This window comes from Babylonia areolata, chromosome 21, assembly GCF_041734735.1.
Source record: "Babylonia areolata isolate BAREFJ2019XMU chromosome 21, ASM4173473v1, whole genome shotgun sequence".
Taxonomy (NCBI): domain Eukaryota; kingdom Metazoa; phylum Mollusca; class Gastropoda; order Neogastropoda; family Buccinidae; genus Babylonia; species Babylonia areolata.
The window spans coordinates 12,464,065-12,488,116 of record NC_134896.1 but is presented as its reverse complement, the minus strand read 5'-3'; the positions used below and the strand labels follow the sequence as shown (position 1 = coordinate 12,488,116).

The window sequence follows — 24,052 nt, the reverse complement described above, 5'->3', positions numbered from 1 at the left end:
TTATTATATCTGACGGAGAATGGAATATATCAGGCGCCAAGTACACCGACACACACACAGTCTCTCTCTATCTGTGTGTGTGTGTGTGTGTGTGTGTGTGTGTGCCCCACCTCCCTCCCTCACTTTCCCACTCCCCCTGAACCTGAAATTCTCTTGCTCATTCTCCCCTAGCTAATGTAGTGTTTATGTTGTAAACTGACAAAATATTATTAAGGTAATCATTATTAAAATGTGCATGCTTTATATTGAAAAATTATTTCCCCAGTTGTTTTCTTTTACCTTTTCCCTTTTGAGGGCAAGATGAAAAAAAAACACAAAAACAACACAACATTGTCTTACTCTGTTACCATCAGAAAAAAACAACAACAAAAAACAAAACAAAAACTTGTTAAGTTCAGTTCACTTGTCTGTTTTTGTCTCAGTCTGTCAGTCTGTCTCTCTGTCTGCCTCATTTGTTTTCTTTTACTGTTTCCCTTTTGAGGGCAAGATGAAAAAAGCATTATCTTTATTAGTATTACCCTCAGAAAATTAACTTGAAATTAAAGCCAGTTCTTGACTCGGTCTTTGTTTCGTCTCTTTCTCTGTCTTTGTTTGTCAGTCTCTCTCTGCACTTTGTACTTGCAACTTATATAAGGGTAAATTCTTAATTTATATTGTGCAGCAGCAGTAATAGTTATATAAACCAGTTAAAGGAATTCTGAGAAATTTAGAATATCTGTATTGAGCATCTTGCAAGTGTGATGCTGTGTGTCTTGTGTGCAGGTATTATACAGAAATTTATATTTTTGGTGTCATATACTTAACCATGTCAAACTGATGGAAACCAGGCATACTGGTTTGCTCTGTTTGGCCAAAATTCTCAGCAAGTCAATGATCATGATGTCTCGCAATTAGTCCGCTGTGTGGTAGCCAATCAAACACCTTTTCTGCTGGAGCTAATAACTCATTCACAATGACCAACATTCCTAAGGTAAGTACATTATCTTGTTGCTCTGTTTCTACCAACCTTTTTATGCATTTGGAATGTTATTTTCTTGCATGCTTCTTGTTTGATAAGGTTTTCTGGTATGTTTTGATTTTTGAATTTATATCAGTTACATGTTTGCATCAGTTCTTGACGTCTAATTTGATGTTTTTGAATTGTTTCCAATTCCTTCTCACTCTTCTTCTTTTCTTTTTCTTTCCGTTCTCATCAGTCAGGAGATTAGTAAGTGCTCGTGCCGTCCCAGCATGCATGGGTCTCCACCTCTTGTGATGAGAAGCTTTAGCACCCTCCTTCTCGAGTGTGGCTGAAATTGTCCTCACGGCACCCTCTGGTTGGTGCCCATGGGTTGATTCCCCCAGTTCTACCCCTGTGGGAATTCGCATCTGGGACACACTGGGCTGAGTAGAGGGCCAGACTCTTTCTGCACCCTGGTCACAGCCCAGCACTGCTTACCCCTCAGTAGCTAGCATCCCTGTGGGTGCTTAAATTGCTGAGTGGGGAGGGACGGAGCTTCCGCTGCCCCTTGGGAGGTGACGGGGTGTTTTCACACCTGGGACACTGGGCTTAGTGGGGAACCAGCCCCCCCCCACCCCCACCCCCGACCCCCTCAGCCTCTACCCATGGTCTCAGCCCAGCATTGCTTTGCCCCCAGTATTTGGTGTCTCCCTCAGGATTCATCCACTGCAGAGAATGGAGGGACTGAGCACTTGTTGGTCAGGACAACCTCCACTGCTGTCAGTGCCTCTCTTATGGGCACCTGTATACTCCACTGAAGGGGGTACTGCACGTGTGACACTCACCTGTGTATCAGGGGACAGCACCTGTGCGTGTCAGGTGGCTCCAGCCTGTTGGCTTGTTGGTTTGCCTGCAGACCTGACGCCGAAGTTGGACTGGACCTCACTCCTACTTGGCCAGATTTTCTCCCTTGCTTGAGGTCCAGGTGCCAGGGACTCATGGGGGTGGCCTCTGGAGTGGAGCAAGCTGATCGCTTATGCTTTTCCCTCCTTCCTAATCCTGCCCAAGGTGGTTTAGAAAGCCTTGTCGGAATGCCCACAAATTAGAACCAAAGATGATTTCATTTCCTTAGCTGCTTGATTCTGAGAGCACGTGAGGTCGCACTATTACCATTTGGCCACCTTTCAGTACTCAGTTGTATGTTTTGGAGGAAGCCTTCTGCTGTTTGGAGATTCCCTTTGTCACTGTTAACACAGCTGTTACTGTTACAAGGGCTCCCCATGTGAACCAGCAGGTATCGTCCTCCTTTTTGCTTTGAATTCTGCATCAGTTTGACATGGTACAGTATTTGACACCAAAATGGGGACTTTAATATTATACTTACCATGTCAAACTCGAATGCCTGCCTGTCTGTCCCAGTGGTTCTTGCTGTGGTTCACATGAGGTTTTTCTTTGCTGGCCATTGGAATGAGTAATTAGCTCCAGCCGTAAATAGCATTTAATTGACTAGCAGATGGTGGACTGATAGCGAGATGTCTTATCACCGAGTTGCCACAAATTTTTGGCCAAGCAGAGCATACCAGTAGGCCTAGTTTGCATCAGTTTGACATGGTAGGTAGATTTAACAAACTGGGAGTTTGATACTGACTCTCCATATTAGTGATTTTTATCTTTACCATTTAAATCAATGCTTGATTTAAAAAAAAAATTATTGTAGAGACTGATGTTGGCATGTGAATGTAGGAATTGCCAACAATTTGTTCATGGTGCTTGTAACTGTGCCATGTTGATGTTTAAATCAAATTTAAGTGATTATGACATGCATGACATTAAGATCTTATGCATTTTCAGAAAACAAGATGTGGATCATATTGTAAAGATGATTTTTGTTTGTTAAAGAGATCATCCAGATGTGATCAAACGACGCTTCATGAGTGTGGGAGTTGTGTGTATGATTGCTCCTCCATTGCTGTGGTCATTCAGTACGTCAAGCAGCGAGGCAACGGTAAAAATAAAATCACTTTTGTTTCAGTCTGTATTGGTAATCTGAAAGACTCACCCATGGCCATCTAGGCACTTATATTTCATACTCACACAATTAAACATGCACTGATGCAGATAAAAATGGACAGTGGGACAGGCAAAGAGTCAGATAGTATTTCATAATAATTATTGTATGCACCCAAAGACATACACACACACACACACACACACACACTGTCTAATGACTCAGACTGTCCTATCATGATTCATAATGTGGGTTTAGTGGAGGGGGTAGTAGAAATCTCAGTCAGTATGTATGGAACTTGAATCCGCGGACACTCACTTCTTAGTTGGGCACATTAACACTTGGCCGTCGTGTAGAGAGCTCTCTGATACTCTGTGGGTTTGCCATATGGTGCATAAATTATCTTGTCGCCCTGTGTTTGTCTGGCCAGTGACCTTTGTATTGTGACCTTTCACTTTAAGCAGCTAAGGGGTATACTTGACCCTCGATTGTCATGACCAGTCAGAAGTTGTCTTTGCATGGCAGTCATTTTCTCAGTGTAAATCTGACTCTGAGGCAGTAAAAAAAAAGAAAAGAAAAAAAAAAGATAATCAACCTGTTGAAATGTATACAGTGCAAGCTTAATTGTGTGTGTTGTTATTAGTAAAAATGCTTTTAACAGTACTGTTTGTATGACAGCCAGTGAAGATGAAAAATTCCCACAATAGTTCTGTTGCTCTTTTCAATGATGCTGCAATACATGCTCAGTAAAAGGGCTGTATATATTTCGACAGGTTAATGTCGATGTCGATGGAGGAAAAGTGAACGGTTATTGTTTTCCAAACACATGATCAAGTTAATGTGGCTGATATAATATCTAGAGAGTTTTTAATAGTTGGCATACAAAGGCTGTTGGGAATTTTGATGAAATCTTCATGCTTTAGGGCTGAAGCCTCAGTCAGCTGGAGAATGAGAATTTAGATGATGAGGTTTTTAACTGGAATCCACTGATGTTGCATTGTTTTTATCACTGTCAGGCTTTTTAGCACAAGTTTAAATATATGCTTCAGTGTTTGTTTTTGAAGTCCTGAGGTGATGGTGTTTGTATTTGGTTGGCTGGTTGTTTTTCAAGTCTTGAGGTGGTGTTTGTATTTGGTTGTTTGTCTTAGAGTTTGATTATATTTGATTGTGTTTCATTAGTTGTTAGTGTGTGTGTGTGTGTGTGTTAAAAAATATGAGGTACAATGTAATTGTTGTAACTGTTGCAGGGTCATACAATCTTGGAATTGATGGGTGTGCGCTTCTATGGACTGATTCCAGCCACAGTCATACCTTTGCTGCTGACAATGGTACACTATTTCAGCTATTTTCTCATTCTCTTTTCACTTCCAAAGATTGCTGTTCATGGTCTTTACATATGAATTTCTTGGCTGGGCTAATGATTATAATCAATAAAGCAAGAAAATATTATCATTACATTAATGTTATTTTGTTGTACATTTCAATATTTATTGTTCAAGTAAAAGATTAGCACGCACACACACACACACACACACACACACACGACACACACAGACAAAAAAAAAACCAGACCAAAAAAAAAAAAAAAAGAAAGAAAATTGCAGAAAGATTACTTTAGAATCTCATATTACACGTGTAATACAAAATATATTCTTCATGTTTATCACTTAATGACATAAACATTTAAAAATTACAAGTACAGAAACGCTCCAGATTTCAGCCTGTTTTTTGCAATATCTTCAGGCAGTGAAAAGACAAAAAGGAGCATGAATGAAAACTCACGTGTGCACACCCACACATTCCCACGTACAACACAAATATATGGGCACACATACACATTGACACGCATGTGTACACATTCATTTCATACACACACACTCACACACACACGCACATGCACACATGCACACACATTTGTCATTATCCCCTCCCCTCACTTCCTTCTGATCTCCCACCACCTCCCCATTCGCCTATCCCTTTCCCCACCCTCTTCCACTTTTTCTTCTTGCATTGTCTAATATAGATTGGAAAGATGTAGAATTGAATACTACTACGACATGTATACAGTTGATACACACACGCTCTCTCTCTCTCTCATCACACCCAGTCTGTATTTCATCAAACCATGTGTTGTGTTTTGCCAGATACTGTTTCTGGGTCCCCTCTACCTGCATTACATGGATGGGGTGTTCAGACTGTACCTGGGTAAGTACCCACATCCCTCTGGGTGGGGATGACATGGTGTGTTTCATGTTGGCAGTTTTCAGAAAAGGCGCATTTGTGAATGCTTAATTTCTAGAGGTATGAAGGGGATAGAGGCTAAGGTTTGTGTTGGTAAAAGACAAGAAACCAACCCCAATAACAAAGGAAATGTTTTTATTAAAGATAAAGGTGGCTTCCCACGCTTTCTTAACACATTGTGAGAGAGCATGGGGGCACCATCCACGATTTCTTGCAATTGAGAGAAAATGTGGGAGGGGAATGACCACACTTTCTTGCAATCCCATTATTTCTCTCCGAGTGAGAGATAAATTGTGGGCTAGCAGGGGGGTTTGCTGGGTGGGAGGGAGAGAGAGGGTTTTAGACTGATGTTAAGAGAATGATATTATGATCACCGTTCTCACATATTCAGAAGATATTTTTTTTAATTGAAATTTGTACATATATATATATATATATATATATATATATATATATATATATATATATATATATATACACGTTGCATGTGCGTGTGCTTGTGTTTGTGCGTGTTGTGTGTGTGTCTGTGAAGTTCTGTTATTTTTTTAATCTCCACTTCTTTATTTTTTGTCAGAACCGCGATACTGGACCACCTCTGTGCAAAACTATGTGTGGCTGAGAAATCACCTGGTGGTGAGTTTACCTCTGTGCATAGCATCGCTTTTGTGTGTGTGTGTGTGTGTGTGTGTGCTTGAAAAAAGAAAATGGAGAGGGTGTGGGCTGTTGGGAAAGAAAAGGGGAGGGTGGAGGGTCTGTGTGTGTGCTTGCATGCACGTCTGTGTATGTTTGCATGCTTGCAGGTACCTGTGTATGTGTGTGTGGGTGGATTGGTGGTTGACAAAAGTGATGCAACCCCAAGAGGAAGAAGTCCCAATACATAACAGAGCTAGAGCAGTGACTGACATCCTGACCTGTATTGGTCTTGTCTGTGAGGTGACAGCTCTTCACTGATAAGTGTGTTTGTCAGCTGCAGTGAAGCAGTTAATATTACACAGTGATTTTTATATATTGACTGACAGATTATGGGGTTAAAAAAAAGACAAACAATAACCCTTTCTGTATTTGAGCCTCAGTTTTGGCAGGTGATGGAATGTTCGTTTATTATGTGTTGATGGGCTGCAACTCCCACATTAACCCCTTGGCTGCCTATATGACGAGATAACTCATCAGCACAAGCATGTATGCTTTGCTGCCACAGTGACGAATTATTGAAATATTCTGACTTTTCCCTGGTTTGCATTGAGTTCGTTGACAAAAATACTGGTAGCTTGGGGAATCTTTCTTAGATTCTATTCATAGCTAGAAACCCCATCTACGTCATGAGGCAGTCCTTTATTTGAATGTTTTGGTTGGGTTACCGTAGCAGTGTTTGCCTGGCTCCTCTCCTCGCTCGCTCAACAAAATGTCGGACTCCATGCTCAAGACATGCGATTGTGTTGCCCTAAATCAACCAAGATTGCTTTCTCTAGCTGATGCTTAGAAAGAATTGAAGTGTAAATTGGAAGGAGAAGACAGTGATGAACTTTTATATGACGATTTGATAGAAAAAAAGGAGCAATGAAGAGACTGGCCAAGATACAACTGTCAGTGAGTGATACTGACTGTACAGCTGTAGCAGACAACAAAAAGTGACCGAATTATCAGCAGGACACAGTGTGAGCGATTTTCTTGGAACTCGGCCAACGTGGTCTGGTGAGAACTGGATGAAGTGACCGTGTGAGAGGGGTGATGAGGAGAGGGGTGGAGACCAAGGGGGCGTGGCCCCACATCCAGATATTATCACTTGGAGAAGTCACAATGCATTGTGTATCTGTCTCTTTTTTAAAATTTAATTTTTTTTTTATTGTGGTTGCTTTAGTATGATTTGTGTGTGCAAGTATTATCCATTTATCCAGAAAATATATTTTAGTGCAAATTACCTGACTAATGTTTGTAATGAACAAGTTGAAAATGTGACAAAAAATGAAACACTGATTTCAAAACAACAGCATGTCACTGAAAATATATCAAATGGGAAAACATCATGTTTTTTGTATTCTTTTTTTCATTTATTTTTCAGAAAATATATGCTTTTATGCGTCTTTCTCCAATAACTAAGAGCACAGAATTTTTGCAAATATATACCCCGTTTTTTTTGTTGTTTTTTTAAAACCCTGGCAAATAGATTTAACTTAAATCTTATTTTCCTGGCAGCGGAAGGGTTAAAATGTAGGTGATGCATTCAGCAGTGCAATGGCCCCCACGACCACACCAGATTTCAGAACTAGGTGACAGTGACAGAACTCCCACATTCAGTCTTAACTCTTGTATAGATCTACAAATGGCCTTTAATGTACATGTATGATTGTTTTTACCCAGCCATGTTGGCAGCCATTTGAGGGTGTGCATGCTGGGTATCTTCATGTTTCTTTAACTCTCATAACATGAACATGGATTGTGGGATTTATCAATGTGTGTATTTGATTTTTTTCCATGTGCATACACATTAAAGGGGTTAAGTCACTTGCAGGTCTGCACATACATTGGCCTGGGATATCTTAAAAAAATTCCAAGTAAGTTAATCCACGAGACGCCGATACAGAGATCAAACTTGGGACCTTCATATTCAAAATCTAATGCTTTAACCATTTGGCTGTTGCACTGGTCTGTAATCATTTATTGTGGCAGGATTTTTCAGTTGTTTTTGACCTGTTTTCACACACGTTGACACCAGCATACCCACAGGCTTGTTCAAATGTTTGAATAAAGGAGCCTTCCCTGTTTTCAGGCCCCATTCTCTGAGGAGCTCATCTTCCGAGCGACCATGCTGCCGCTGCTGGTGCCAGCGTTTGGAATGGGCTGGTCCATTTTCCTCTGCCCCCTGTTCTTTGGTGTTGGTAGGTGGTTGCTGAAGCTTGTTATTTGGTGTGTGTGATGACTGATGCTGTGTTGATTTGTATGGGTTGGTTGCAGTTGTGTATATGTACTGCATGTGTGTGTGTGTGTATGTGTGTGTGTGTGTTTGTGTGTGTGTTTGTGTGTGTGTGGGTGTATGAGAGTGAGTGTGTGTGTTTATGCGAGAGTGTGTGTGTATGTGTGTATGAGTTTTTTTTGTTTTTTTAAGAACAGTTTATTTTCTATTTAACTTAACAACAGACAGTGATGTCCAGTTTGAAGCAAGTATTCAGTGTGATTCGTTTTTCTGGTGCATATTGTTTGCTGTGTACTGTTTATTTAGTCGTCTTTTGCCTGTTATTTGATGTATTTGTTCATTCTTTGACTTTGATGTATTTGTTCATTCTTTTTATTGGAAATGTATGTGCTGCACCTTGTCCCTGTTACAAGACCAATATCGGTCAGCTGATGTTAATTCTGTCATGGGTGGTGGGTGGTAGGTATATATATATATGTATTCAGCTGTTTATATAACACACCAGACTCTATAGATTACGAACAGATTCTATGGATTGCGTGATCATGGACATATGTATTTCATCTTGTTTGTTTGTGTATGCTCCTATGGGGTTCGGGCAGCAACATGTCTGTACATCTGTTGACCTGGGAGATGAAAATTATCACCGCCCTGTACCCACCAGGTGCTGGTATGAACTTACCCCAAGACTATAAGATTGAGCATCTAATGCTGTCACTGCTTAGCTACCGCACCCTTTATCTGTCTTTGCATTGATTTTGTTCTCTAATTTAGTAGTTGTTGATTTTATTTATTTTTTTATTATATTTTGTTTTAATTCTTTTTTTTATCATATTTTTATGCATGATTCTTTCCCTCTGGCTTGCAGCTCACTTCCACCATATGATAGAGAAGGTGATACACAGACAGGCTGAGGTGTCAGACGCCCTGAAGCAGACAGGTAAGGTGACGGTAGATCAGAACCAGGAGATGTGTCTTTCATGTTTTCCAGTGGGAAATATGCAGGAATGTTCCAGTCTTTTTTTCTTTTTCTTTTTTTCTTTTTTTTTTGTATTAGGAGTTTGTGTAGGCATTGGTGGTCACTTTAATCAGTTTTAAAGGCTAAGACTACACAAAGGGTGAATTCAGACGATTAATCTGTGAACCAGTGTTTAAAAATCTTTTTTTTTGTTTTTTGGTTTTTTTTGCACTGATATGAAGGGAGTGTCATGAGTGTGACACCACAAGCAGTGTTTTGGTTTGCAGAGGGCTGTGAAGATTCTTTTTCAGTGTGTTTTTCAGGTTGAAAACAAAAATTTTTAAAATTATTATGACATGATGTCACTTGTGTTGATGGGAGAAGGGCTTCCCTAGAAGATTTCCAGGATGTTGTAGGGTGGTGTATTCCTTGAAATTTAAAAAGAAATTGTATCACAATAGCCTGTGCCATGTGTGTGTGTTTGTGTGTGTGTGTGTGTGTGAAAAATGACCTCAGGGCTAGACAGATTAGTGCAGTATAAATAGACCAGTTCGCACTGTTTGAAAATGTGAGTCTCAAACAACAGTGTTAGGATGTGAAGGCAGTGTTGAAACGTTTTCTGTTGTGTTTGTGTGTGCAGTGTTCCAGATTGCCTACACCACTGTCTTTGGTGCTTACTCTGCCTTCCTCTTCCTCAGGACAGGTACATATTTGCTTTCATGGATGTCATGGTATTGGCGTGTGTTGTGATTTAAAAAAGAAATATCAGTATTTCTCTCTCCTCCCACCATCCATACTCCCCCTCCCACACTTTCCCTCACAACCTCTCTACGTGGTAATTCTGTTATGTTTGCATGTGTACTTTCTTGTAAATTTGTGTGAGTCTTCGTGTTAGGGTCTTGGAAAATGTAACACATATTTTTGAAAACAAGTTTGGAAACAAAAAAAAGTATGTGATTTTGTTTGCTGAGACTTGTGGGAAGCCTGAGTCCAAACCTGACCCTTTCAGGTCACCTGGTGGCACCAGTGATAGCGCACGCCTTCTGCAACCACATGGGTTTCCCGGCCTTCAACGAGGTGATGGGGTATGCCCAGCCCACGCGCTACAAGCTGATCTCGCTGTTCGTCATTGGCTTGGTGTTGTGGGCCTTCCTCCTCTTCCCACTCACCTCCCCCTGGCTCTACTCCAGTTACGTGTACGTTGAGTGACTGTCCTTGCTGGCTGTGTCTTGTCTGCGGTGTGGACAGGTCATGTTTTCTTTTGTGTGGAGCATGGTGTGTGTGTGTGTGTGTGTGTGTGTGTGTGTGTGTGTGTTTAAAAGTGCTGTGGTTATTGTTGGAGGAGACTTTGGTTGCATGTGTGTTGGGTGACCTTTAGTTTTGTGGTGTGTGTGTGAGTATGTGTGTGTGAAAGCATTACGGTTAATCTTGAGGAGAAAATAGTTATATGTATGTTGAGTGACGTTGTCACTTTGTGTCTCTGGTGTAGATGGATCAAGTTTTGTTTTGTGTGGGGGGTTTGGCGTGTGTGTGTGTGTGTGTGTGTGTGAAAGCACTGCAGTTCTTAATGGAGAAGCTCCTTTAGTTTTTTTGTTGATTGTCTATTTCTTTTTCTTTAACAGTTTTTCTTGATGGTCTATTTCTTTTTTCTCTGGTATACTTGTTGATTTATTTTATTGACGTGATAATTTTTTGTGGTTATTCATTTAAGATTTATTGATGATATTTTTTTTTTCTCATTTGTCATTTCTGTTTTTTCTATTTTTTTATTTATTTGTTTATATACTTATTTGATATTATTTGAACGAATGTCTGTTCATTTATTTATCATTCATTGAGTAGTTGTTGTTGTTTTTTTTAACTGATTGATTGGATTATTCATTTATCTATTTCTTTGATTATTTATTTAGCCGTCATCATTGCTGAAAATGTATTCTTAGACAGGAGTGAAGGCAGAACAGATAGTGAAAGAACAAAAGGCTTTGTATCCACCCTTCTCCCCAAACTATTCTGTTTGTTTATATTTGTGAATGTATTTTCAGTCATTATTTATAGGTATGTGTGGTAATATTGAGTTTGAAAAGCCTTACTGTCTGCCCTCTCCTATCCTGGATATACTGGTATGGTAATTAGATTATAATTTTAAAAAAAACTTTTTGTCATTTTCATGTTTGTAAAGGAAGAGGGGGGAAAAAAAAAGTCAGGTCAGCATTAGATCTGTTTCAAAGAAGAGCTTATTCATTTTTTTATTATTATTTCTTTTTTTCTTTTTCACTTCCATTTTCACAAACAAAATTTTGTCGTGTGTTTTATTTGTTATTTTTATATTTATTTATTAGAAAAAAAACCGAAGGCAGTTTTAAGCAGACAACACTGAATATATCTTTTTGATCTTTGCTTCCTCTCTGCCTTGATTGGTTGTTTTCTGATGCGAACAAAGTCTTGTAAAACAATGTAGCTGCTAGTTTTGAGTAATACATGGATAGGAAGGTGAGACAGAATTCAGTCAAATGAGATAAGAGTAGAGGAGAAGTCATCATTAAAAAAAAAAATATATATATATATGGTTACCTGCCCAAGACTGAGTTATATCATCCTGTCAACATTGAACATAATTATGGTAATTATATTTTCCATTCATTTTCTTTATTAAAATATAAAATATTATTATACTCTAGAGCATTATTTGAATTTTGTGATTTTTCCTTTTGTGAGATTGGTTATTTTTTAAAGCAAAAATTACAAATAGTTCTGTGAGTCAAACAGTTTTAAGGAAGCCTGCCAGATTAGGGTTAGCCCAGCCATGCTACACTGAGATTCTGGAAAATTTGCTAATGTACAATGATATTTATGAAGACGACTCAATATTTTGTGTGAATTGGTAGTCTGTTGTGTAGTGATGTTTAGCGTGTCAGTAACGTATTGCATAATTAAATGTTTGTGTATTTGTGTGTGTGTGTGTGTGTGTGTGCGTGTGTGTGTATTTGTGTACACTATATGCAATGAAAGGTCATCTCTACAGATCTGATTGAGTGTAGAGACAGATCTATATTATCCAATCTCTTCTGCATTTTCACCGCAGTGAGTTGAGGATCGGCCTTCGTGAACTAGTCTATGTTTTTATCATATCACATGTTAACATTATCTTTGTCTTGGGCATTAACGTGTCTCCATTTCTGCACAACTGCTTTCTTTTAGATTTAGCGGATAAATTTGTTGTTTCATGATATGCTTTTTAGTTTGAAAGAAAATAATCATCATTAGAGCTATTGATATTTGCATTCATTATGTTTCTTTGTATGCTTTTAGTTTGAGAAAATTGACTTTGGAGCTGTTCATATGTTCATATTCATTGTGTTTCTTATATGTTTTTAGTTTGAAAAAAGTCATCTTTGTAGCTGACAACCATAGTCTATCAATAGCAGTCAAGGGGATAAGTTAATGCTCTTTGAATAGAGGCAGGCTTTGAACTGGAAGTGGTGGCTTACAAAAAAACCCAACTGATATGACTCGCGGTGCATGAGGTTACAGCTTTAATGTTGACTAGCAGTCAGAATATGGACAATGCATTGTTGTATTGTTGCGTCTTTGAAACACCTGGACTACTTTCTTTGCCATTGGCTCGATGATCTGAGGTGCATGAGTTTATGTCTGAATGTGTGGTAGGGGTTGGGAACTCATTTACCAGCAGAGTTGTTGGGACTTTTCACTAGAGAGAGTGATCAACACTTTTGTCACCGTCAGTGACTGGTCAGTGTCAGCATTAATGGACTGTTAGTATTTGGTTCATTAACCCTTATTTTCCTGAAAAAAAATAGAAGGGAATAAATTGTATTGGTAAAGAACAGTCTAAAATCAGACTATTCATAGATTCTCTGATGAATGATGGATATCACAATGCCACTTCTTGAGATAAGGTGATAATCTGAGAGAATTGTCCTGTAAAGGTGATTGCACAATTAATTTATTGTTCAGAAATGGTGCTGTTGGTGTATAATTATGTTGTTATTCCATCATTATCTTTTTGAGCTTTATACTGAGATCCTAATATTTTGTCTTGACCTCAGATATGCAAATGAGAGCCATCTTACATCAGTGATCATGTATTAGTATATTTCTTTTTCAGTGGATTTCTGTAGCAGTCTATAGAAAAAAGAAATATATACCTTTTTTTTTTTTATAAATCGCCTATGATTTTTAAGGGTGAATAGTGTATCATTTTATGTAGCCGCTGCGCAAAGGACAACGGCTGACTGGTGTGTGTTTTCAGAATATAGGTGCTCGGCAAAGACGGGGGGACATTAGTATCTACTCATGTTTCTGTCCAGCCTTTGTATGGCTTTGACGGATCTCTGATCCTTCTTTTTTTTCCCCCTTTTTTTTTTTGTAATCCAGGGATGACGAATTAAGTGAAAAGGCTGATGTCATCAGTACAGCCTAGTCCTAATTGGCTCAAGAAGGTTAATGGATATGTAATGAAATTATTATTATGTTTTTTTTAACCCCAGATGTGACAGGTTTGGTTAGATTATTGCTCATTATGCTGTCAGGAGGCAACAAAGAACTTCCACTCTTTGGATCAGTGTTTGATTTTTGACTCACTTGTGTAAACAAAGTGAGTCTATGTTTTAACCCGGTGTTCGGTTGTGTGTGTGTGTGTGTCTGTGTGTCTGTTTGTCCGTGGTAAACTTTAACATTGACATTTTCTCTGCAAATACTTTGTCAGTTGACACCAAATTTGGCATAAAAATAGGAAAAATTCAGTTCTTTCCAGTCATCCTGTTTAAAACAATATTGCACCTCTGGGATGGGCACAAAAAAATTATTAAAAAAAAGAAGCCTAATTATATGCAAACTGCATTTACTGTTATATTTATGTTTTTTGTATTCTCTAAACTTGGCACTTTGACCTCTTATTCTGACACAACAACAAGAGGAATCATTATTATCATTTTTTGTTCAAACAGGAACTTCTTTTGCTAAGCATGGAATTTTTATTTATTTTGCAAACGTTTTGGTGCAGATAATAAAAAAGGGAAATTACTCTGTAATTAATGCTAGGGGAGTTAATTTGCTTTAAACTGATCTTTCTCATCTTAAACATTACATTTTGAAATTATACTCAATACACAAAAAGCTTGGATTTTTTAAAAAGTGTATCACAAGTGAGTCTTGAAGGCCTTGCCTCTCTTGTTATTTAGTTGGGCTTTCCTGATATGACCCTGTGTGGATCAGCTGGACTATGAGCAATAATGTCTGCTGTCAGGAAAGTGATGATCAGTTGCCTTCTTCGTTCCAACGTAGTATTGAGTTGTTTTTGACATGGTTCCAACTGAATGGAAATCATCAGGAACCACTCTGTATATGCAACGGTGTGTTGAATGGGTTTTTATACTTGAACAATAGAATGCATGTTTGAAAAATAAAGCATGTTAAGTGTTGTCATTTTTTTCATGATCAAGATGTAAATGTTTTCTGCAGTGTTGTCTACATTCATATCTGTATACTCTTTCACAGAGACTGCTCACTCTCATTGTTTTGAGTGATTGTGAAGATCATGCTGTTCATAGCTTGTGGAAAAAAGGTTAGCTAGGCCACCCACTGCCATTTGATGTAACACATCCTGTGTGTAAAGGTTACACGTGTATGGTCATGCATCTGCTTGAGCATGGAAACGTCTGCTTAGCAGTGTTTATAAAAGCCTGTGGCCGGTGGTATTGCACTGTACAAAGAGCACTGTGGAAGTGTCACATGAGAACATTATTTTTGAAGTAAGAAATCACATTTGCTTTTCATATTTTTAGGCTGTGGAAATGTCCGCATTCCCCAGTTTGGAGGCATGGCTGCGTGTGACAATCATGTATCACACATTCCACCTGTTCTGAATCTCCAGCAAAAAAACCCAACAGACTATGATACACAGATGATAGGATATTAAAGTTAGATATTACATAGTAAGATGTAAGTGGGGCTGCCTTTAGCACTGACTGGGGAGGCATCTGTTGAATTTGTGGGTTTTTCTTCAGCCCAGCGACTGCAGCTCTCAGATGAATGATGGCAGAATTTGTACATTGATACCAAAAAATGGATTAAGTATTGACTGTACTTCACTGCATTGGTGTGGTCATAAATTTGATTGCTTTGAGGTGAAAATATCACACACACACACACACGCTGCAACCACTAAAAGTGGTGTTGTGCAATACATTTCAAAAAAGTCTCACATCATTTAGTTCATGAATGTTGATCTCACTGCCCGATTCACTGTATAGCAGTCTCTCTTTTTTTTCTTTTTCTTCCCCCCCCCCCCCCCTTTTTTTTCTCTTACAGATTTAAGTGTTTTTGTATATTCTTTTTCTGATTGTTGATGAAAGTGCTCAGTCCACAGTATTTATCTTAAGAATTTTCTTCAGAATTTCTCAAGGCCTGGTGGGCTGTTGGGATATATGCATTGGTCAGGTATCTGTTACTCATTAAAAAATTTTTAAAAATTTTATTTAGCAGACATGATGCAGTGTCTATGGCTCAGTCCACATGCTTTTAACACCTTGTTAAAACTGAAACTGAGCTTGTCATTAGTACTACACTACCTGGATCTTGGTTCTGGTGTCGCGGAACGGGGTGTGGCCCAGTGTGTTAGGCTGGGCTGTAAGCAGCGAAACAATAGAGACAAAGTGGCAGACGTGTCTGGTTGAGAGGTGATGTCTTTGCAGGACAACAGGGTAAGGTGATCTCCCTTGGGCTTTTGATTATCAGAAATACAGTAAGACTTCTGCTCGATAGTTTTTTTTGTTTGTTTGTTTTTTTGTTGCCAAGGCCTGTCCAAGGTTTTGGGTTTATGTGTAGGTGAGGTATTGGATTTTTTTTGGTTTTGTTTTTTGTCAAAGCAAAGGTGGTGTAGCTTGTATGGATCAGTGAAAGTTTCAGTTTGAAGGTGTCGGAGTGTGTGGATTGACAGTCCACATGCTTTGACACTTCCTGTAAACTGAAACTTTCTTTCAATAAAGAACATTTGCAGTTTCAGTTAAACAAATCAGTATACTGATCTGTCATTTTTATTGTGAGAAAAAAAATGACTTTAACATTGTATAAAGTTGCTGCGTTTTTCCTCCTGTGTTTTTGTTCCAGTTGAGAAGAATGAGAAGCTGAAAATTGGCATTAAAAAAGATAATTTCAAAAGAAGAACATTCGCTTAAATCTTCTAATGATATATCACATGTGTAAAAGAGAGGTGTAAGAATAAACTGCTTTCAAGGTCACAAAAGTGTGGTAGATAATGGTGATGAAAATCGTTCATACTTCATTAAGTTTGCGTTCCTTTCAGCAGTGTGAGAATATGAATATGAATGATTTTATTGAGCTAAAGGACTTTGCCCCTTGTGAAGAGGGGTGTAAAATCTTAAATCCTATCATTAAATTTTCCATCCCAAAATTCTCATATCAGCGAACATTGTGGGGAACGTAGACAAAGACAAGAGAAAATTATGATCATTGTGACTAAATAATGCAGTGCCCATTAGACTTTTCTAATCACAATCTCATCAGACTTGACCACATCTGAAAAAAGAAAGAAAGTCAGCATGCATGCGAAGGTCTTGACATGTGCTAAATATTGTACTATAACTTGCTGTTTGAATACTTTGTGTTGTCTGTCTTGGAGGAATCATGCTCTGAATTGCATTGTCTGTTGCTTTGTTGTTTTTACTTAAAAGAACATCTTAGTATCGTGGACTGTATCATGTCAAATGTTGTTACAAATCACAGATGTTTGGTTTGCTCTGTTTGGCCAAATGTGCCCCACACAGTACGGAGACTTCCCTTGGCTCATTCCTGCTCAGTCAATCTCCGTCTTTCCCTCCCTCCCCCTCTCCTCCCGATTCACATTTTGCCTTCATTCATTCGTTCATTCACTGGTCAACAACTGACTGGACAAATTGCAGGTTTCTGCTGTTTCTTGCCTGTAGTTTGTTGGGAAAGATTCTCTGATTCCGGATGATACATTTGGCGGAAAGTTTAACTGAGAATCAAAAAGTTGCAACTCACTTGAGTGTTTTGATGGTCTCTCAACACTACCTTATGCAAACTGAAGAAGCAAAATGAGGTCTTGGCTGGCCATAGGCACTGCCCATGGTGTTGTAACAATTTCTTTTCTTTTCTTTTACATGTTGCAACTTTTTGATTCTGAGTTAAAACTTGGTCGTATCTTGCCTTCAGGGTTTTTTTGCTCACTTTGGCAATCTGTCTTTATTTCACACTGAATTTCATCTTCTCTTTTACCTTTCTAAAAAAGAATTTGGTCGACAGGATTGCAAACCTTATGAATGCTGTTGAATCCTGATAAACTTAATGTGTGTCAACTTTAGCATGTTATTATTGTTGATGAATGTTGTCATTATTTAAGGTTATATCAGTTATAATTCAGATGTGTATTTTGATCATTGTGGACATGGATGTCCTGTATATGAGGTGACTGGGACCAGGTTTCGCATGCATGTTACTTCAGTGTACAGATGCATGTCAGTTGTTGTCATTGTAATGGTACATATTATTACAGGTCATTACCACCCCCCATACCTCCCAAAAATGAGTTACTTTTATTCAGTGCTTCATTTAACTACTGTTGGTCTTGATCATTGCAGTCATAAACATCAGTATCTATTCATTTTGATGTGACTGCTTTGCGACCAGTGTTTCTTCTGTGTTCCAAGCTGCTTTTTTGTTGTTTTTATTTTCAAACGTTTGCAGAAAATCTGAACCTCCCCATTTTTTCCCCACAAGAAGTTCAGGCAAAATTAAGTGCCCCTGTGGGAATGCCAAGGTTTTTTTTCAGTACACAAAGTATCCCAACCTTCCGGTAGTTGTGTGCTAGAAATTTCCTTCTTTCTGTTGTTCTCGTTGTTTCAAGCTGTTTCCTGTCCATTTTATCGTCTCTATCTTTCTTATAGTCTGCCGTGCTGGTTCATTCATCTGTATTTCTTTCATGAAAGCCTGGAATATTTTTTGGTCTTTTTTTCTTCTGCACTTGATGGTTGGGCATTCTTACTGTGTTTTTTCCTTTTTTTTTTTTTATGCCTGCGATATCTGAGTGATTGTTAGCAGTTTATTATTATTGTGTGTGTGTGTGTGTGTGTGTGACTGTGCACGTTATTATCTAACGATTTTGTGAATTCTGTAGAATTCAGTTTATGTTCAGGTTATTTATTTTTTTCTAATCCTGTCTATAAATTGACAATCGTCAACATCAGAGGCATATTCTTGGTATATGTGATCAATTTGAATTTACCTGTGCCTATTTTTCTTTTTCAGTGCAACAAAAAAACAAACAAACAAACAAAAAACAGGTTCTGTATTAACAGTTTTTCATCCCTGATATATATATAAATATATATATGACCCTGTGAAGTCGGCTGGGCTGTAAGCAAGAAAGAAAGGGAAGAGAAGAGACAACAGAAGTTTTGAAGCACTCCAGTCAGATCAGTGCAACATATTGTTATATTCTTTTTTAGCCACCTTGAAAGACAAGGTGGACATCTTTTTTTCTCAGTCGTGACAGGTGTCTGCTTTGTGTGTGTGGTGGTGGCGGTATGTTGTTTTCTCTTTTAAAAAAAATTAATTTTAATTTTTTTTTTATTCAGATATAACCGATGAATTTCAGGCCTTGAAATTTGTGTGTGGTCTTTTTCTGGACCTGAAAAAAAATTGCCGTGTTACAGAATCTGGGAACAAAAAAAAAAAAAAGGAAAGCAAAAAAGAATCCACCAAAGTAAGAAAACATGGGAATTCATACTTTATGTATCTTCTTTGTGCCAAGTATGTGTGAGGTGCATGTTGGTAATTCTTTTTTTTTTTTGTATGGCTGTTACTACATATATCTATTTGTTACACGTTCACTTTTTAAACTTTATTCCTCTGATGAAAAAATGATGAAGCATGTGCAGGAATGTGACTGTACTTGTCCCTAATTTTCTTTTCCATGTGTTTTTCAGTTTTTTGTTATTTTCAGGTTCTACATGACTCAGTCCTTGTAGTTTTTCAACCTTGATATACCATGTGCGGTTAGCTGGGATTTGTTTTAGCAGTACTGATGATAATGATAACTGTGGTCATCTGAAAGAAAAAACTGCACTGAATTCGCTTACAGATGCCCATCTTGAAGTGTGGTCCCAGTGAGGGGCTTAAAAAAAGCCTGTGACAACTTCAATCTCGCATTCAAAGTAGTTGTGTTGGTTGATCGAGTTGTCACAATGTGTAAGACAGGGAACAAAAGATGTTGTCTGCTACATTTGATCAAACTTTTGATGATGCACAGTCATTTTGCAAATCTTTCCATTGCATCAGTATCGGTTTCAGTGACCGCTTGCTCAGATGTGTTCAACACACAATTACAGGTCAGAAAGCCATTTCAGAGCATGTTGATTTTAATTGTAAATTGACAAGGGTCATATATTTATTTTGCAGCATGCATTTTGCCTGGTCTCATTCACTTTGTAGACTGTATGATATCACTTGTTCAGTGTCTTTAAAATTTTTTTTTTGTCTTTTTCTTTCCATTGAAATACTTTATTCATTGTACCTTCCCTTCCCTGAATCTGTATGCCTATTCTTTGTGTGCTTTGCTAAAAAAAAATACTTGTGTTTGCTGATTTTCAACAGTCTATATATAATTTCCTTGTTTGAAAAGTGTGTATCAATGACGGTTAATTCAAGCTGTGCAGGGATATGTCTATCAGCTGCAGTAATGAAAGCTGGAGTAAATAAAGCTCTCCCTATTTGTTGACAGTGAAATGTGGTTGATTTGTTTGACACGTGGGTGTGTGTGTGTCTGCAGTAATGAAAGCTCTTCCTATTTATTGGCAGTGAAATGCGTGTGTGTGAGTGTGCATCTTTGCGTTCCCTTCACCAATTTTTGATGAATAAAATATGCAACTCAGATTTGGAAATAATTCATCTATAAGCAACTTTTAAAAATTCTGTCTGTCCAGGTCAATGGGTAGTGAAAATGCTTCATAATTTTGGAAATGGGTCTTTCGTAGAAAAAAAAAATCATAAAATATTATTTCCCAACCACCTGTCCATAATGGTCATACAGACCAATCTGCAGCTACACAACCTTCTTTTCTTTTTGTTTATAGTTTATCGTTTCTTATAGTCCAGTTGACCACACAGGGCCAAATGAAGACTGTCAAACCATACAAATGCTCCATCGCGTCAACACAAAACTGTCACATCTACAAAACAACAACAACAGTAAAAACAAACAAACAAAAAACGAAGATGAATCCACAAAACACAGTTCATGACACTATTTTAACCATTTAACTCCACAGGACAAACAAGACTTGGCCGTGCTGAGGACGTCAGCACCCTCAACCTAATTTATCATCTCCAAATTACAAAAAATTGTAGTAAAGGAAAAAGCAATACTTCAAAGCCAAATTAAAAAATACATTAAAAAAAAAGAAAAAAAAAGGCCATACATGCAAATTACACTGCAGAATGGACAGTTAGTGCCCATCCCAGTGTTGACAATTGCACTGCCTAACTGCCAGAGCAAAACAGCACAGACAGTACATCACAAGACTTCAGAAAAGAGAAAAAATTGTCAAGGCTTGCTCCAAAAAATAAAGGGGATAGCACTGGGAAGACAGAAAAAGCAGACAACAGTGAAGGAAGAAAAAAGGCAGAAATAAAGACAGCAATAGAAAAGAGTTAATTTCCAGCACAGAATTTCCAGAAGGTGGGGATGCATTTTATATTGAAAGACCCTGGCATCCCCATGGGGTGTGGGGGTGGGGCGGGGGACATTCTTTTCTTTGGATGATTTATTTAAACTGGCAATAATAAGTTTCAATAATCACCAGCAACATTACAGTCAGCCTTGTGGAAGTTCAGTTCATTGCATTGTCTTGCCCTGACAGAACCTTCTCTCTGGACCATTAACATAAACTTGATTCATTAAATAATAAAAACTACTTTTTTTTTTAATGTTCACTGCACAAAATCACTTTCTCATCTCGTACAGTACATAGTGGCATGTACACATTTCTTCATATCTTAATTCTATCAATCATACGCTTCACACAATTCCATGCAAATACTGAGCATATATCCCTGAGCAAACTGCCCCAGAAAATCAAAACAAACAAAAAACACAACCATCAACAGTAAAGGATTAATCATCCTGTTTTTCTTGGGGGGGAAAGGGGGTGGGGAGGGATGGTTCCTTGTGACCAAGTATACATGCAAATATATATACTCTGACAATACACACACAATGGCCAAAAGTCATTCATTAATACAAACTATGAATCAGATGGCCCAAATCATTCAACACCACAATTTAAGCAAAAAAAATTCAACCTATCAGAACTACTATTCAAGACTGCAAAAATCATTCTGCCATACAAGACCAATCAATCCATTCTTCAGAGAGCTATAATCATTTAACAATGCAATCAACTCATCCAATAATCAGACAACTACATGAATGAAGCATAAAATATGATATATGATACTGCACCAGAAAAAAAAAAAAGCATGTTCATTAAATCTTTGTCATCACCTTCCTTGCTGTCGATGCTGAAACCGCTACAGCAAACAACAAAATAATTCTCCTACATACAGATATGAAGTGCCATGGCAGAATTGGTAAGGCACTGGACTTCCTTATTCTTCGTTCATGGGCTGCAACTCCCACGTTCACTCGTATGTACACGAGTGGGCTTTTACGTGTATGACCGTTTTTACCCTGCCATGCAGGCAGCCATACTCCATTTTCGGGGGGTGCATGCTGGGTATGTTCTTGTTTCCATAACCCACCAAACGCTGACATGCATTACAGCATCTTTAACGTGCGTATTTCACCTTCTGCTTGCGAATGCACATGAAAGGGGTTCAGGCACTAGTGGGTCTGCACATATGTTGACCTGGGAGATCGAAAAAATCTCCACCCTTTACCCACCAGGCGCTGTTACCGAGATTCAAACTCGGGACCCTCAGATTGAAAGTCCAACACTTTAACCATTCAGCTATTGCGCCCGGCATTGGACTTCCGATCAGGTTTTCACCAGTGATCAGAGTTCGAGACCCCCCCGTTTCGGCTTGGAGTTGTGTGTCCTTGAGAAAGGCACTTTGATTTTCCTCGCCCCGCTCGGGTGTACACGGGTACCCGACTTCAGCCAGGGAATGTCAAAACAAACAGAAGGAGATGATCATCAGATCATGCCTTGCCTTCCTATGTCAAGCCCCAGACACAGTGGACATAAATTCACTGCCCCTGAAACCATCATGTATGTGTAATATATGTTGCATGGCCTTGTTAGTGTTTGAACATGCCATTGGGAAGAAGACAGATTAAAAATATGAGAAAAAAATGAACAAAAAGAAAGAAAAGACAACAGAAAGGTGAAAAATGATGATGGAAAAAAAGAAAAGAAAAAAAAAGATATATATATTAAAAAAAAGAAGAAAAAAAAAAGAAAGAACCTTCCAGGGATGCTGAAACTATCCTGCTCATTTGCAGAACTTTTAGGCATCAACTGATTTCTCCTGGAAAAAAAAAAAAAAAAATCACTGCCCCATGGCTGGCCATCGAAGGGCCCAAGGACACAACACCGTGCTGAAATGGGGTCTGAGACTCTGACAACTGTTAACCCATGCAACCCTACGGAGTTCACAGCCTCTGGGGGCTTCCTTGTCATAAAAATGCACAAACATATACTGAAATCAACCGGCATTTTTTCCCTTCAAACTGATACATGTGGACAAAGCCGTAAATACTACAGAAGTTGGTTCTTGCAGCTTATACATACAGGAACATGGAAACTGTTTTAATGAAATGAACTTCAAAGCCAGAGCGATGCTCAGATGTATAGTTCAATGAGTTAAAGAATACGAGATCAAATGTAGTCAAAAGGGCGACCAAAAGAATGAAAAAAAAAAAAAAAAAAAAATCAATTGCGAAAAAACACAACAATACAAACAGGTTGATGAGTAATCAGATTATGAACAACCGGGTTTTTTGCCATTCATTTTCAATTGACAAACACTCAAAATATCATTCACCTACGTGTGAGACAGATTAGGAATGTGAACTTCAGTTTCATGTCTTTCCATTCGAAGTGATGTTAAAAATATTTATGCATGTAAGCATGTGTGAGTGTGTCTGTTTACAAACATCTGGATTTGTTTGCACCATGCTGTGTGTTTAAGTGAGGTGTAAATATGAATGAATAGGACGTTTTCTGACATTTTTCTCAAGGCCTGACTAAGCACGTTGGGTTACGCTGCTGGTCAGACATAAGAACAGATATTTTTGTTGTGACAAAATTGTGACATATGAACACAAACACAGACTAAAAATTAAAAAAAACCCACTCAAACCTTGCTCCAATCACCCTGAAAAACTTTTCTCCTCATGCTATGTGCTCTTCTGGTTCATGATGAATATATTTAACCTTTCCATGACCCATGAACATGCCATACAAATCAACCTCTTGATCTGTAGCTTCTGGATCTTGTTGTTGTCCCTCTGTGTAAGTGTGCGCGTGTCATTTGTGTAACACTGCACTATGTTGAGTGAATGTATGATAGTCAATCGTGTCCGAATATGCCCATCAGAACAGCAGAGGAGGCAACCGCTGTCCCAATTATCTGGACTAGAATTTGATTAGAGTGTCTTGTCCAAGTTACATCCCCACTCTCTCGGCCAAGGGGGTTTAGGACAGTCGGTGCTGGGACAGTTCCCATAGGCCAACTAGCCCCCTAGGCTGCAGCGCTAAGAGCCGGTGCAATCTTACCTTCCAGTTTGAGAGTCATAGTCCTTCACCAAAGACTAAACTGTAAATGACTTCCAATGAGAGAATATGAGCTATAGAACTAGCTCTTCAAAATGGGACAGTCACGACCCTGCCACTGACATGCAGCAGAAAGACAAGCACATGCACACACACAAACACATACAGTGACACACACAAAGACATACAGTGACACACA

At 38.5% G+C, this 24,052-nt stretch overlaps 1 protein-coding gene across 1 annotated transcript in view; it reads left to right on the top strand.

The window, feature by feature from the left end:
- The window catches only part of LOC143295944 (CAAX prenyl protease 2-like), a 20,264-nt gene extending 424 nt beyond the window's left edge, over positions 1 to 19,840 (top strand). Inside the window, exons 2-9 of the mRNA XM_076607645.1 lie at positions 2,840 to 2,945; positions 4,196 to 4,276; positions 5,093 to 5,153; positions 5,764 to 5,822; positions 7,957 to 8,065; positions 8,969 to 9,040; positions 9,699 to 9,761; positions 10,068 to 19,840. Coding sequence (XP_076463760.1) covers positions 2,840 to 2,945; positions 4,196 to 4,276; positions 5,093 to 5,153; positions 5,764 to 5,822; positions 7,957 to 8,065; positions 8,969 to 9,040; positions 9,699 to 9,761; positions 10,068 to 10,267 — 751 coding nt within the window. The 3' untranslated portion in view covers positions 10,268 to 19,840. The remainder of the gene's footprint in view (positions 1 to 2,839; positions 2,946 to 4,195; positions 4,277 to 5,092; positions 5,154 to 5,763; positions 5,823 to 7,956; positions 8,066 to 8,968; positions 9,041 to 9,698; positions 9,762 to 10,067) is intronic.
- Positions 19,841 to 24,052: the final 4,212 nt, after the last annotated feature.